Source organism: Hypanus sabinus (genome assembly GCF_030144855.1).
Source record: "Hypanus sabinus isolate sHypSab1 chromosome 24 unlocalized genomic scaffold, sHypSab1.hap1 SUPER_24_unloc_7, whole genome shotgun sequence".
NCBI lineage: Eukaryota > Metazoa > Chordata > Chondrichthyes > Myliobatiformes > Dasyatidae > Hypanus > Hypanus sabinus.
Window position 1 is genome coordinate 533,839 of NW_026778950.1, and position 16,525 is coordinate 550,363.

A 16,525-nucleotide genomic window follows, 5' to 3' on the forward strand; every position below is an offset into this window, starting at 1 on the left:
AGACTGTATTGTGTATAATCATTGGCACAAGGGGAGACTGCAGGGTGCTTTATATTCGGAGCACACGGGGAGTCTGTAGGGTGTATTATCGTCAGGGCACATGGGGAGACTGCAGGATGCATTATCGTCTGGGCACACGCGGAGACTGCAGGGTTCATTACCGTCTGAGCTAACGGGGAGACTGCAGGGTGCATTATCGTCTGGGCACACGGGGAGACTGCAGGGTTCATTACCGTCTGAGCTAACGGGGAGACTGCAGGGTGCATTATCGTCTGGGCACACGGGGAGACGGCAGGGTGCATTATAGTCTGGGCATACGGGGAGACCGCAGGTTGCGTTATAGTCTGGAGACAAGGGGAGACTGCTGGGTGTATTCTCGTCTGGGCACACTGGGAGACTGCAGGGTGCATCATTGTCTGGGCACACGGGGAGACTGCAAGTTGTATTATAGTCTGGGCATACGGGGAGATTGCAGGGTGTATTATCATCTGACACGAGGAGACTGCAGGGTATATTATCGTTTGGGCACACGGGGAGACTGCACAGTGCATTATTGTCGGGGCACACAGAGACTGCAGGGTGTATTGTAGTCTCAGCACACGGGTACACTGCAGGGTGAATTATTGTCTCGGCACATGGGGAGACTGCAGCGTGCATTATAGTCTGGGCACACGGTGTATTGGCATTGGGGATATGAGAGGGATGGGCAGCGATCCATCCCTGCAGAATAGACATCTCCCTCTTTGCAGCTGGCAGTGTGTGATACTCCCTCGGTAAGTGAAGCCGAGCAGCAATGCACTCTCCCATTCCGATATCGGTAGGGGTTGCAAGCTGCTTCACAGGATGGGATCGTGGAGGGTTGAAGGAAAGGTTAAGTCGTTAAATGGAGATATTGAAATGTCCTCTGGGGGAGGGGGGAGTGATTGACGGAGACAGCGTGTGCATGAGACAGGGAAGAGAAATGAAAGAGGGTGGTACTAGAAGATTGAGGGAGAAGGAAAGGGTGATTTGACAGATGCTGTGTCATGGCTAACCCCGCCCAGGGAAGCTGAGAGAGGCGCCAACCCCTCGTGACATAAATTGAAAGGAAACACCAAAGATGGACACCACCCTTCCCCAACCTTCTAGGCACCGCTGTAGCTCATACATCGCCCCTGGCCGGAGAGCATCGGTGGCTGTGGAGTCCCTCAGGGTCAGCAAAGCGCTGTCCACAGTCCCCGCAGGCCCTCTCTCCCTGCCAGGCGTGGAGCCGTTGGTGGCGGGCCAGGGCAGAAGGCCGCCCGAAGCAGCGGCCGCACTCGGGGCAGGCGTGGGGCCGCAGTCCGGCGTGCGCGGCCCGGTGCTGGGCGAGCGTGGATGACTTGCCGAAGGCCCGGCCACAGTCAATGCAGCGGTGGGGCCGCAGTCCGGCGTGGGCCCGCCTGTGCTGCGCCAGGCTGGAGGCGTGGCGGAAGGGGCGGCCACACTCAGGACAGGAGAACGGACGCTCGCCAGTATGTGCCCGCTGGTGTGCCCGCAGAGCCGAGGGCTGTCCGAAGCGCCGGCCGCAGACCGGGCAGGTGTGTGGTCTCTCACCCGTGTGAGCCCGCAAATGGGCTCGGAGCACCGAGGGCTGTCCGAAGCGGCGGCTGCACAATGAGCAAGCGTGCGGCCGCTCGCCGGTGTGGGTACGCTGGTGCCGGCGCAGGCTGGAGCTCTCTCCAAAGGCACGGCCACACTGCGGGCAGGGATAGGGCCGCTCGCCGGTGTGGGTACGCTGGTGCCGGTGGAGGTTCGAGCGCAGGTTAAACGCCTTGCCGCAGCCCCCGCAGGCGAATGGCTTCTCCCCGGAGTGCACCCGCAGGTGCTGCTTGAAGTTGGAGTACTTGGTGAAAGGGCGGCCGCATTCGGGACAGATGTAGGTCCGGCGGGCAGCGGGTGCTGAGGACGAGAGGGGCCTCTCACTGGGCCCCCTCCCTCCCCCCTCCTCCAGTGGGGGCCACTCGATCAGGAGGTCAGACGATGACTCCTCCTCCGCTGAAGAGTCCTCCTGAGGGGGAGGAGAGGCAGAGGGAGAGGGGGAGAGACTGAAGGCACAGGAACATCTGCTCTCACTCCCTCTCGCTCCCCACCCCCTCTCTCGCTCCCCACCCCCTCTCTCTCTCCCCACTCCTCCATCTTCACACTTTCTCACCCTCCTCTTTTTCTCTGTCTCACCTCCCAGCCATATCATTTTCCATCATCACCCCCTCCCGCCATTCTCCCTGCACCCACATTCCCTAAGAACTGTCACCTCAACCACTCGGAAGAGCAAAGCTAGTTCAAGCATCCCCACCCTCAGTTTCCCATCTCCCAGTTGCTCCCTCTGTACCAGCCCAGAGAGACACATCAGCTCTTCCGTGAATCCTCAGCAATCTGAAAATCCGGTGACTCCCTCTCCGGGAGCCCATTCTCCCACCCAGAAACACACACCCAGAAATGTACACGCACACACTCGCCACCCAGAAACACACACACCCGCCCAGGCACACACACGCCCAGAAACACACACACCCGCCCAGGCACACACACACCCGCCCAGAAACACACACACCCGCCCAGGCACACACACACCCGCCCAGGCACACACACACCCGCCCAGAAACACACACACCCGCCCAGAAACACACAAACCCGCCCAGGCACACACCCACCCAGAAACACACACACCCGCCCAGGCACACACCCACCCAGAAACACACAAACCCGCCCAGGCACACACCCACCCAGAAACACACACACCCGCCCAGGCACACACCCACCCAGAAACACACAAACCCGCCCAGGCACACACCCACCCAGAAACACACACACCCGCCCAGGCACACACCCACCCAGAAACACACACACCCGCCCAGGCACACACCCACCCAGAAACACACAAACCCGCCCAGGCACACACCCACCCAGAAACACACACACCCGCCCAGGCACACACCCACCCAGAAACACACACACCCGCCCAGGCACACACCCACCCAGAAACACACACACCCGCCCAGGCACACACCCACCCAGAAACACACACACCCGCCCAGAAACACACCCACCCAGAAACACACACACCCGCCCAGAAACACACACACCCGCCCAGAAACACACACACCCGCCCAGAAACACACACACCCGCCCAGGCACACACCCACCCAGAAACACACACACCCGCCCAGGCACACTCCCACCCAGAAACACACACACCCGCCCAGGCACACACCCACCCAGAAACACACAAACCCGCCCAGGCACACACCCACCCAGAAACACACACACCCGCCCAGGCACACACCCACCCAGAAACACACAAACCCGCCCAGGCACACACCCACCCAGAAACACACACACCCGCCCAGGCACACACCCACCCAGAAACACACACACCCGCCCAGGCACACACCCACCCAGAAACACACACACCCGCCCAGGCACACACCCACCCAGAAACACACACACCCGCCCAGGCACACACCCACCCAGAAACACACACACCCACCCAGAAACACACACACCCGCCCAGAAACACACAAACCCGCCCAGAAACACACCCACCCAGAAACACACACACCCGCCCAGGCACACACCCACCCAGAAACACACAAACCCGCCCAGGCACACACCCACCCAGAAACACACACACCCGCCCAGGCACACACCCACCCAGAAACACACACACCCGCCCAGGCACACACCCACCCAGAAACACACACACCCGCCCAGGCACACACCCACCCAGAAACACACACACCCGCCCAGGCACACACCCACCCAGAAACACACAAACCCGCCCAGGCACACACCCACCCAGAAACACACACACCCGCCCAGGCACACACCCACCCAGAAACACACACACCCGCCCAGGCACACACCCACCCAGAAACACACAAACCCGCCCAGGCACACACCCACCCAGAAACACACACACCCGCCCAGGCACACACCCACCCAGAAACACACACACCCGCCCAGGCACACACCCACCCAGAAACACACACACCCGCCCAGGCACACACCCACCCAGAAACACACACACCCGCCCAGAAACACACACACCCAGAAACACACACACCCGCCCAGGCACACACCCACCCAGAAACGCACACTCACCCAGAAATGCGCGCGGACACACACACGCACCCGCCCAGAAACGCGCACGCACCCACCCACGCAGAAACCCACACACCTAGAAACGCGTGCACACACACACGGCAGTCAAAGGAACAACGCAGCCCATCTCGAGGGAATAGCAGAGATGGGGGGTAAAAGTGGCCACAGGCTCGGGGAACGTGAGCTGAACCCACAGGAGTGCTGGGCTGAAGGGGGTGGGAGGACTATCCCCATAAGGATCCACTCACCAAATTGTCCGCTGAATCATCGCCACATGTCTCCATCTGGGAGTCTAGAGTGAGAGAGATGAGAGAGGGAGATCGACAGAGACAAGGGATAGAGAGAAACAGAGACATACCGAGATGGGAAAGAGAGACATACCGAGATGGGGTGAGGAGAGAGGGGGAAGAGGGGGTAAGAGGGGAGAGGAGAGGGAGATCGACAGAGACAAGGGATAGAGAGAAACAGAGACATACCGAGATGGGAAAGAGAGACATACCGAGGGGAAGAGGGGGGGAAGAGGGGGGAAGGGGGGAGGTGGGGAAGAGGGGAGAGGAGAGGGAGATCGACAGAGACAAGGGATAGAGAGAAACAGAGACGTACCCAGATGGGGTGAGAAGAGAGGGGGAAGAGGGGGTAAGAGGGGAGAGGAGAGGGAGATCGACAGAGACAAGGGATAGAGAGAAACAGAGACAGACAGAGATGGGAAAGAGAGACATACCGAGATGGGGTGAGGAGAGAGGGGGGGGGAGAGAGGGTGGGAGGGGAAGGGGTTAAGAGGGAAAAGGGGGTGGGGGAATAGGGGAGGGGAGTGGGAAGGGAAGAGTGTGGAGGGAAAGAGGGAGGGAAAGCAGTGTGGAGAGGGAGGGGGTTGGAGAGAGAGGTTTAGAGATGGGGAGGAAGGGGGGAGGGATGGAAGGAGTGGGAGACAGAGGTGGAGGGGAAGGAAAGAGATGGGGAGGAGGAATGAAAGGTGATGGAGGGGGAGTGTGGGTTAAAGAGGCGGAAAGGGAGAAAGTAAACAGAGTGAGACAAAGAGAGAGAGAGATGGGTGTCATGACAGAGATGAGAAAAGAAGAGGGAGGAGAGAGATAGACGGATAGAGGTCAAGAAAGTACGCAGATTGAAAAGGAAACAAGCTGATCAAAGTCCTCCTACCACCCCCTGGACACCCTCACTCTCCCATCAGGCAGAAGCTAAACGCCCCAACAGGCTAAAACAGCCAGCATAGTAATAGATGCCCCCTAACCCCAGACTTCTCCCCTCTCCCATCAGGCAGGAAATACAAAAGCTTGAAAGCACTTTTTAGCAGATTCAAGGAGATTCTGCCCCGATAATATCAGATTATTGAACGATAGATGGACGCATGGCCTCAGAATCTACCTCGTCACAGTCTTTGCAGCTTATTGGCTGCTGCTCAGTACTTGCTCTGTAACTGTGCTCCATTTTCCCTTCATACTGTCTCAATGTAACAGTGATAGTGAAGGTGTGTAACAGCACTTTCAGGGGTATCTCAATCAGCTGTGGCAGTGGGCCAGTGAATGGCAAATGCAGTTTAATTCCTATCAGAGTGAGGGGTTGTGTTTCGGGAAGACAAACCAGGGTTGGACTTTCACAGTGAACAACAGGGACCCTGGGGATAAGAGGAACCGAGGGGTACAGGTGGATTTTTATCAGTCAGTTAAACTGCACACGGTCATCTCTATTTACCTAATCATGTGACTTCTAAAACCAATTGGCTACTCCAGTGATGATTTGGTGTGTCATATTAAAGGGGAACGGTGAAAACTTGTGAAATCAATTAATTTGTGGTTATATATTTGTAATTAATTTAGATCACTTTGTAGAGATCTGATTTTGCTTTGACACAAAGGAGTCTATTTCCTGTTTAGTGTCAAAAAATCCAAATCAAATCGTGTGGATAGTCAGGATTGAAATGGCTAACACGAGAGGACACAGGTTTAAGGTGCTGGGGAGTAGGTACAGAGGAGATGTCAGGGGTAAGTTTTTTACAAAGAGAGCGGTGAGTGCGTGGAATGGGTAGCGGTGGTGTAAGGGGAAACGATAGTGTCTTTTAAGAGACTCCTGGATGGCTACATGGAGCTTAGAAAAATAGAGGGCTAAGGGTAAAGCCTAGGTAGTTCTACGGTAAGGACATGTTCGGCACAGCTTTGTGGGCCAAAGGGAAGGGCCTGTATTGTGCTGTAGGTTTTCTACATTTCTATATTTCTAAATCAACTGTGATTCAATGTTGTAAAACAATAAAATATGAAAACTTCCGGGCAGGGGGGTGGAATCCTTTTTATAGGCAAAATAATAATATTTTTTTCAAATATATAAAGAGTGAAAGAGAGGCAAGAGTTGATATTGGACCGCTGGAAAGTAACACTGGAGAGGTAGAAATGTGGGGTAAGGAAATGAATAAATATTAAAGAAATGACACTGAATAAATATTTTGCATCAGTCTTTGCTGTAGAAAACACCAGCAGTATTTCAGAAATTCAAGGAAGTCTGGGGGCCGAAGTGAGTTATTACTACGGAGAAGGTAATTGACAAGATAGACAATAGACAATAGGTGCAGAAGTAGACCATTCTGCCCTTCGAGCCTGCACCGCCATTCTGAGATCATGGCTGATCATCTACTATCAATACCCGGTTCCTGCCTTGTCCCCATATCCCTTGATTCCCCTATCCATAAGATACCTATCTAGCTCCTTCTTGAAAGCATCCAGAGAATTGGCTTCCAGACAGTGCAGTGCATTCCAGACCCCCACAATTCTCTGGGAGAAGAAGTTTTTCCTTAACTCTGTCCTAAATGACCTACCCCTTATTCTCAAACCATGCCCTCTGGTACTGGACTCTCCCAGCATCTGGAATATATTTCCTGCCTCTATCTTGTCCAATCCCTTAATAATCTTACATGTTTCAATCAGATCCCCTCTCAATCTCCTTATTTCCAGCGTGTACAAGCCCAGTCTCTCTAACATCGCTGCATAAGACAGTCCAGACAACCCAGGAATTAACCTCGTGAATCTACGCTGCACTTCCTCTATAGCCAGGATGTCCTTCCTTAAACCTGGAGACCAAAACTGTACACAATACTCCAGGTGTGGTCTCACCAGGGCCCTGTACAAATGCAAGAGGATTTCCTTGCTCTTGTACTCAATTCCCTTTGTAATAAAGGCCAACATTCCATTAGCCTTCTTCACTGCCTGCTGCACTTGCTCATTCACTTTCAGTGACCGATGAACAAGGACTCCTAGATCTCTTTGTATTTCTCCCTTACCTAACTCTACACCGCTCAGATAATAATCTGCCTTCCTGTTCTTACTCCCAAAGTGGATAATCTCACACTTATTCACATTAAACTTCATCTGCCAAGTATCTGCCCACTCACCCAGCCTATCCAAGTCACCTTGAATTCTCCTCACATCCTCATCACGTCACACTGCCACCCAGCTTACTATCATCAGAAAACTTGCTGATGTTATTCTCAATGCCTTCATCTAAATCATTGATGTAAATCGTAAAGAGCTGTGGTCCCAATACCAAGCCCTGTGGCAACCCACTAGTCACCACCTGCCATTCCGAGAAATTCCCTTTGCTTTCTATCTACCAACCAGTTTTCTATACATGTCAATATCTTCCCCCCAATGCCATGAACTCTGATTTTACCCACCAATCTCCTATATGGGACCTTATCAAATGCCTTCTAAAAATCGAGGTACACTAAATCCACTGGATCTCCCTTGTCTAACTTCCTGGTTACATCCTCGAAAAACTCCAATAGATTAGTCAAGTATGATTTACCCTTGGTAAATCTATGCTGGCTCGGCCCAATCCTATCACTGCTATCTAGAAATGCCACTATTTCATCTTTAATAATGGACTCTAGCATCTTCCCCACCACCGATGTCAGGCTGACGGGTCGATAGTTCTCTGTTTTCTCCCTCCCTCCTTTCTTAAAAAGTGGGATAACATTAGCCATTCTCCAATCCTCAGGAACTGATCCTGAATCTAAGGAACATTGGAAAATGATTGCCAATGCATCCGCAATTTCCAGGGCCACCTCCTTTAGTACCTGAAGATGCAGACCATCTGGACCTGGGGATTTGTCAGCCTTCAGTCCCATCAGTCTACTCATCACCGTTTCCTTCCTAATGTCAATCTGTTTAATTTCCTCTGTTACCCTGTCTCCTTGGCCCATCCATACATCTGGGAGATTGCTTGTGTCTTCCTTAGTGAAGACAGATCTAAAGTACTTATTAAATTCTTCTGCCATAACAATTTCACCCAATTCATTCTTCAAGGGCCCAACATTGTTCTATCTTCTTTCTCTTCACATACCTAAAAAAGCTTTTGCTATCCTCCTTTATATTCCTGGCTAGCTTGCGTTCGTACCTCATTTTTTCTCCCCGTATTGCCTTTTTAGTTAAGTTCTGTTGTTCCTTAAAAATTTCCCAATCATCTGTCCTCCCACTCACCTTAGCTCTGTCATACTTCCTTTTTTTTAATGCTATGCAATCTCTGACTTCCTTTGTCAACCACTGTGGCCCCTTTCCCCCTTTTGAATCCTTCCTTCTCCGGGGAATGAACTGATTTTGCACCTTGTGCATTATTCCCAAGAATACCTGCCATTGCTGTTCCACTGTCTTTTCTGCTAGGATATCTGTCCAGTTAACTTTGGCCAGCTCCTCCCTCATGGATCCATAGTCTCCTTTGTTCAACTGCAACACTGACACCTCCGATCTGCCCTTATCCTTCTCAAATTGCAGATAAAAACTTATCATGTTGTGATCACTACCTCCTAATGGCTCCTTTACTTCAAGATCGCTTATCAAATCCTGTTCATTACATAACACTAAATCCAGAATAGCCTTGTCCCTGGTTGGCTCTCGTACAAGCTGTTCCAAGATTGCATCCCGTAGGCACTCTACAAACTCCCTATCCTGAGGTCCAGCACCAACCTGATTCTCCCAGTTCACCTGCATGTTGAAATCCCCCATAACTACTGCGACATTACCTTTGTCACATGTCAATGTTAACTCCCTATTCAACTTGCACCCAATATCCATGCTACTGTTTGGAGCCTGTTGACAACACCCATTTGGGTCCTTTTGCCCTTACTGTTCCTCAGTTCTATCCACACAGACTCTACTTCTCCTGATCCTATGTCCCCCCTTGCAAAGGACTGAATCTCATTCCTCACCAACAGGGCCCCCTACCCACATTTCTGTCCCTACGATAGCATGTATACCCTTGCACATTCATTTCCCAGGTCTGATGAAAGGTAGATAAGCAACTGGACGAGACGAACTTCTGAAACAGGTAGCTGAAGAGATTGTGGAGGCATTAGTAAAGATCCTTCAAGGATCATTAGATTCAAGGATCAATGTGTCACTTCACTCTTTAAGAAAAGAGGGAGGCAAAAGACAAGAAATTACAGGCCAGTCTGTGGTTGGGAAGATGTTGGGGATGAATGTCAAGAATGTGGTTCTGGGGTGCTTGGAGACACATGATAGAATAGGCCAAAGTCAGCATGGTTCCCTCAAGGGGAAATTGAGGAAATATAAGGCAGGATAGACAAAGGAGAATCAGTGAATATTGTGTACTTCGATCTTCAGAAGACCTCTGACAAGGTGTGGCACACGAGGCTGTGCAGCAAGTTAAGAGCGGACGGTTATTACAGGAAAGAGACCAGCATGGACAGAAGAATGGCTGATTGGCGGGAGACAAAGACAGGGAATAAAGGGGCTGCCAGTGACAAGTGGTGCTCTGGTGTTCCTTGGGAGTCTGAGTTGCGACCACTTCTTTTCTCAATGTGCATGACAGAACGTATGGTGCTGTAGCTAAGTTTGTGGATGATATGAACAGCTCTGCCGAGGAACTTAGATTGGGAGAATGGGCAAAGACGTGGCAGATGGAATACAGTGTTGGGAAACTTATGGTCATGAACTTTGGTAGAAGGAATAGAAGTATAGAGTATTTTCTTAACAGGAATCAAATTCTTAACAGGAATCAAATTCTAAAAGGGAACTAGAATACAAAAGCAAGGATGTGATGCTGGAGTTTAGAAGATTGGGGGGGGGGGGATCTCATTGAAACCTATCAAATATTTAAAGGCCTAGACAAGAAGAAATGTTTTCTATAGTGGGGGAATCTAGGACCATCTCGACATCCCCTTCCTTCCCTTAACAAAACTACTCCCAATCCCCTTGCTTCCCCCACACTCTCCCTCAGGACCCATCTCCTGATACTTACCTGCTAATACACCTCTCTCATCTCAGTTGCCCCACCCAGATATCATCCCCCTCACTCCCCACATCCTGCTACCCCCCAACTCCAACATGCCTCTCTGCTTCCATCTTACTAAACTTGCCCTCATCTGGACCACCATTCACCCCCCCACTCTCACCAAACCACGGTAGCGCAGCTTTCGAGTTTGTAGTTCAATTCCAACATCATTCCAAGGTCCCAGTGCTCCGGTTTCCTCCCACAGTCCAAAGACGTGGCAGATAGGTTAACTGGTCATTGTAAATTGTCCCGTGATTAGGTCAGGGCTGATTGGGGTAATGGGGTGGTGCAGCTCGAAGATATGGACGGGCCGACTACATGCTGTATCACTAAAGAAATGAAAACTAAAATGCCTCTCTCATACACAACAACAAACACAAAACGCTGGTGGAACACAGCTGGCCAGGCAGCATCTATAGGGAGAAGCAATGTCGACGTTTCGGGCCGAGACCCTTCGTCAGGACAGACAACACACACAAAACGCTGGTGGAACACAGCAGACCAGGCAGCATCTATAGGGAGAAGCACTGTCGACGTTTCGGGCCGAGACCCTTCATCAGGACAGACAACACACACAAAATGCTGGTGGAACACAGCAGGCCAGGCAGCATCTATAAGGAGAAGCACTGTCGACGTTTCGGGCTGAGACCCTTCGTCAGGACTAACTGAAAGGAAAGATAGTAAGAGATTTGAAAGTAGTGGGGGGAGGGGGAAATGCAAAATGATAGAAGACTGGAGGGGGTGGGATGAAGCTAAGAGCTGGAAAGGTGATTGGCGAAAGTGATACAGAGCTGGAGAAGGGAAAGGATCATGGGACAGGAGGCCCATGGAGAAAGAAGGGGGGGGAGGGGAAAGACCAGAGGGAGATGGAGAACATGCAAACAACTAAATATGTCAGGAATGGGGTAAGAAGGGGAGGAGGGGCATTAACGGAAGTTAGAGAAGTCAACGTTCAAGCCATCAGGTTGGAGGCTACCCAGCCGGTATATAAGGTGTTGTTCCTCCAACCTGAGTTTGGATTCATTTTGACAGTAGAGGAGGCCATGGATAGACATATCAGAATGGGAATAGGACATGGAATTAAAATGTGTGGCCACTAGGAGATCCTGCTTTCTCTGGCGGACCAAGCGTAGGGGTTCAGCGAAATGGTCTTCCAGTCTGCATCGGGTCTCACCAATATATAAAAGGCCACACCGGGAGCACCGGACACAGTATACCACACCAGCCGACTCACAGGTGAAGTGTCGCCTCACCTGGAAGGACTGTCTGGGGCCCTAAATGGTGGTGAGGGAGGAAGTATAAGGGCAGGTGTAGCACTTGTTCCATTTACAAGGATAAGTGCCAGGAGGGAGATCGGTGGGAAGGGATGGGGGGGGGGGACGAGTGGACAAGGGAGTCGCATAGGGAGCGATCCCTGTGGAAAGCAAAAAGGGGGGGGGGAGGGAAAAATGTGCTTGGTAGTGGGATCCCGTTGGAGGTGGCATAAGTTATGGAGAATTATACGTTGGACTTGGAGGCTGGTGGGGTGGTAGGTGAGGACAAGGGGGACCCTATCCCGAGTGGGGTGGTGGGCGGATGGCACTTATCCTTGCAAACGGAACAAGTGCTATACCTGCCCTTACACTTCCTCCCTCACCACCGAAATGTCGACAGTGCTTCTCCCTATAGATGCTGCCTGGCCTGCTGTGTTCCACCAGCATTTTGTGTGTGTTGTCTGTCCTGACGAAGGGTCTTGGCCCGAAACGTCGACAGTGCTTCTCCCTATAGATGCTGCCTGGCCTGCTGTGTTCCACCAGCATTTTGTGTGTGTTGTCTGTCCTGACGAAGGGTCTTGGCCCGAAACGTCGACATTGCTTCTCCCTATAGATGCTGCCTGGCCTGCTGTGTTCCACCAGCATTTTGTGTGTGTTGTCTGTCCTGACGAAGGGTCTTGGCCCGAAACGTCGACAGTGCTTCTCCCTATAGACGCTGCCTGGCCTGCTGTGTTCCACCAGCATTTTGTGTGTGTTGTCTGTCCTGACGAAGGGTCTTGGCCCGAAACGTCGACATTGCTTCTCCCTATAGATGCTGCCTGGCCTGCTGTGCTCCACCAGCGTTTTGTGTGTGTTGTCTGTCCTGACGAAGGGTCTTGGCCCGAAACGTCGACATTGCTTCTCCCTATAGATGCTGCCTGGCCTGCTGTGCTCCACCAGCGTTTTGTGTGTGTTGTCTGTCCTGACGAAGGGTCTTGGCCCGAAACGTCGACATTGCTTCTCCCTATAGATGCTGCCTGGCCTGCTGTGTTCCACCAGCATTTTGTGTGTGTTGTTTGAATTTCCAGCATCTGCAGATTTCCTCGTGTTTGCTCTCTCATACACAGATCATTTCCCTCTCCACCAAACCCAACTCCCACTCTTCTCCTTTCTTTCTATCTTCCCCAAACCCCTTCCTCATCACTCCATCTTCCTCACTCCACCTTGTCCCTTCAAATCCCTCACTCTCCCGTCCTATTGACTTCAACATCCCCTCAACCTCCCCCCATCACCCTCCCAGGAAGAAACCCTGTGGACCCAGGGTCCAATATCCCTTCCCCTTAGACTCTGCACTGCACCTCCCCTCCCTGCTCCCTCTCTCCTTCCCCTGGATAAACCTCTCCTCACTCCCATAGCCCCCTCCCTCCCTTCTCTAACCTCTCTCCTTCCCCTTATACTTCCATGGACAAACTCACCCTCTAACTCAAAATTCCCTCCTCTCACACATACTATACCTCTCACTCCTGTCCTCCCACTCTCCCTCTGCCTATTTCCCACCCCTCGCTCCTCCTTGAACTGACTTCTTTTCCTTCCACTTCGCCCACCCAGACCCTACCCACCCCTCCCCATTACACCCTCCTCCTCTTCCCTGGTAACCCTCTCGCATGCCCTCTCCCCATCCTCTCCCTCCCCCCATGGAGCCTGTGCATTCACCACCTCTCCTGCCTGCCTCCTGACACCTATGCCCCCCTCCTGCACCCGTGCCTCCCCACCCTCCGGAATCTCATTATCCCCTCCCTCTCCTCCTCCATCCACCTCTCTTCAGTCCCTTCGTCATCCCCCATCACCAACCCAACACCTAACCATTCCTCACAGACCCTCATTCCCTCCCACCCTCTCCACAGACATTTTTCCCTATCGCCCCTACTTACCACCTCCCCATCCCTCACAAACCCTCACTCCTCCCTCCCTCTCCCCAGACATCTTTCTCTATCGCCCCTACTTACCACCATCCCTCACAGACCCTCACTCCTCCATTCCTCTCCCCAGACATCTTTCCCTATCGCCGCTACCTACCACCAACCCTCACAGACCCTCATTCCTCCCTCACAGACCCTCATTCCTCCCTCACAGACCCACATCACTCCCTCACAGACCCTCTTTCCTCCCTCACAGACCCTCATTCCTCCCTCACAGACCCTCATTCCTCCCTCACAGACCCACATCACTCCCTCACAGACCCTCTTTCCTCCCTCACAGACCCTCATTCCTCCCTCACAGACCCTCATCCCTCCCTCACAGACCCTCATTCCTCCCTCACAGACCCTCATCACTCCCTCACAGACCCTCATCACTCCCTCACAGACCCTCATCACTCCCTCACAGACCCTCATCACTCCCTCACAGACCCTCATCACTCCCTCACAGACCCTCATCCCTCCCTCACAGACCCTCATTCCTCCCTCACAGACCCACATCACTCCCTCACAGACCCTCATTCCTCCCTCACAGACCCACATCACTCCCTCACAGACCCTCTTTCCTCCCTCACAGACCCTCATCCCTCCCTCACAGACCCTCATTCCTCCCTCACAGACCCTCATTCCTCCCTCACAGACCCACATCACTCCCTCACAGACCCTCTTTCCTCCCTCACAGACCCTCATCCCTCCCTCACAGACCCTCATTCCTCCCTCACAGACCCTCATTCCTCCCTCACAGACCCTCATTCCTCCCTCACAGACCCACATCACTCCCTCACAGACCCTCTTTCCTCCCTCACAGACCCTCATTCCTCCCTCACAGACCCTCATTCCTCCCTCACAGACCCACATCACTCCCTCACAGACCCTCTTTCCTCCCTCACAGACCCTCATTCCTCCCTCACAGACCCTCATCCCTCCCTCACAGACCCTCATTCCTCCCTCACAGACCCTCATCACTCCCTCACAGACCCTCATCACTCCCTCACAGACCCTCATCACTCCCTCACAGACCCTCATCACTCCCTCACAGACCCTCATCCCTCCCTCACAGACCCTCATTCCTCCCTCACAGACCCACATCACTCCCTCACAGACCCTCATTCCTCCCTCACAGACCCACATCACTCCCTCACAGACCCTCTTTCCTCCCTCACAGACCCTCATCCCTCCCTCACAGACCCTCATTCCTCCCTCACAGACCCTCATTCCTCCCTCACAGACCCACATCACTCCCTCACAGACCCTCTTTCCTCCCTCACAGACCCTCATCCCTCCCTCACAGACCCTCATTCCTCCCTCACAGACCCTCATTCCTCCCTCACAGACCCTCATTCCTCCCTCACAGACCCTCATTCCTCCCTCACAGACCCTCATTCCTCCCTCACAGACCCTCTTTCCTCCCTCACAGACCCTCATTCCTCCCTCACAGACCCACATCACTCCCTCACAGACCCTCTTTCCTCCCTCACAGACCCTCATTCCTCCCTCACAGACCCTCATTCCTCCCTCACAGACCCTCATCCCTCCCTCCCTGACCGACCTCCGTCCACCGGTCGCGGCATCTCCGCCTCTCCAGGTGCGTGCGCAGGCGCGGAGCGAGGCATTGTGGGAAGGGAGAAGGAAAAGGGGGAGAGAGTGGGGGAGGGAAAGGGAGGGGTGAATTAGAGGATGGGGTAAAAGAGAGAAAGTAGAAGGAGGGGGAGAGACGGAGAGGAGAGAAATAGAGGGAGTGGTCAAAGAGGGGTGAGAGAGACAGTTGGAGGGAGGGGAGAAAGAGGGTGGGGTGTGAGGGGGAGAAAGAGAAGGGAGTGGTTGGAGGGGAGAGTGATGAAGGAAAATAGAGAGGGTGGAGGAGAAAGAATGAGATAGAGACTAAGAGAGAAGTGAGGGGGGGGGGGGAGAGCTTCTCCCAGTATATTAAAATCAAAAGGATTTCAAGGGACAAAATTGATCCTCTGAGTCGTCATGGAACTGAAAGAGAGATCTGGTTTAAAAGTTTGCCTCTATATGTACTCGAGTGAGGGACACAGAGTTTATGGAAGTGAGACTGGTCAGCACTGCTTGCTCTCTCGAGGCAAATTATGGTGGAAATATCCTGTTGCAATTCACACTAGCCAGATACCACCAAAACTGAGCTTTTCTTGATTGAGGACAAGTCCTATCTTTCTCCATTATTATCTTGAAACTCATGACATTATCAGACGATATGGAGAAGGAAGCCAATTGACCCATCAAGTCTGCCCTGCCATTTTGCCATGGGTGGTCCATTCTCCCTCTCAGGTGCAATCTCCTATAACTTTTCATATCTTGATCAGGAACCTACCAATCTCTGCCTTAAACATACCCAGCTGAAGTCTTTTGAATGTTGAAAGGCCTAGACAAGAGTGGATGTGGGAAGGCTGTTCCCCATGGTGGGAGAGCCTAGGAAAAGAGGGCACAGCCTCAGGATACAGTGGTGCCCTTTCAAAACAGATGTGGAGGAATTTCTGTTGCCAGAGGGTGGTGAATTTGTTGGCAAATGCAGCTGGGGAGGCCAGGTTGTTGGGTGTTCTTAAGGCACAGATTAATAGGTTCTTGGTTGGACATGGAAACAAAGTTTACCGTGAGGTTCCAAAAGGTGTGGGGCCCTTTCTTCAAAATTCCCAGCCAGACTAAAGGTCCATTCTCTCTCCCTTTCCTCTGGACATAAATCCGGTAAAACTCTTATTGTTATCATACAGCAGAAATGAGAGGGTTACCGTATGAGGGTCTGTACTCGCTGGAATTTAGAAGGATGGAATGTTGAAAGGCCTAGAGAGAGTAGGAATGGTAAGGATGTTTCCAATGGTGGGGCAGTCGAGGACAAGAGGGCACAGCCTCAGATATGAGGAGTGCCCTTTCAAAGCAGAGATG

The 16,525-nt window shown here is 52.5% G+C and overlaps 1 protein-coding gene across 2 annotated transcripts; it reads right to left on the reverse strand.

Moving 5' to 3' along the window:
* Positions 1 to 1,138: 1,138 nt before the first annotated feature.
* Positions 1,139 to 15,187, reverse strand: LOC132385533 (zinc finger protein 239-like). Of its 2 annotated transcripts, XM_059957663.1 has the most exons (3): positions 15,174 to 15,187; positions 4,371 to 4,414; positions 1,139 to 2,029 (listed from the first exon to the last, which is right to left on the reverse strand). In XM_059957663.1, the coding sequence occupies exons 2-3, from the start codon at positions 4,404 to 4,406 to the stop codon at positions 1,142 to 1,144; spliced, it is 924 nt and encodes a 307-aa protein (XP_059813646.1). In that variant the 5' UTR covers positions 4,407 to 4,414; positions 15,174 to 15,187; the 3' UTR covers positions 1,139 to 1,141. The 2 variants fall into 2 exon arrangements, with proteins under 2 accessions (XP_059813646.1, XP_059813645.1); XM_059957662.1 differs by lacking the exon at positions 15,174 to 15,187 and having other exon boundaries at positions 4,371 to 10,204.
* Positions 15,188 to 16,525: the final 1,338 nt, after the last annotated feature.

Bases quoted from the DNA above. Each gene is read 5' to 3' on its own strand.
- LOC132385533 (XM_059957662.1), bottom strand. From the start codon at position 4,841: ATGTCTCTCTTTCCCATCTCTGTCTGTCTCTGTTTCTCTCTATCCCTT. The intron at 2,030-4,370 runs GTGAGTGGATCC...CCTCCCCCTCAG, and splicing joins ATGATTCAGCGGACAATTTG to GAGGACTCTTCAGCGGAGGA.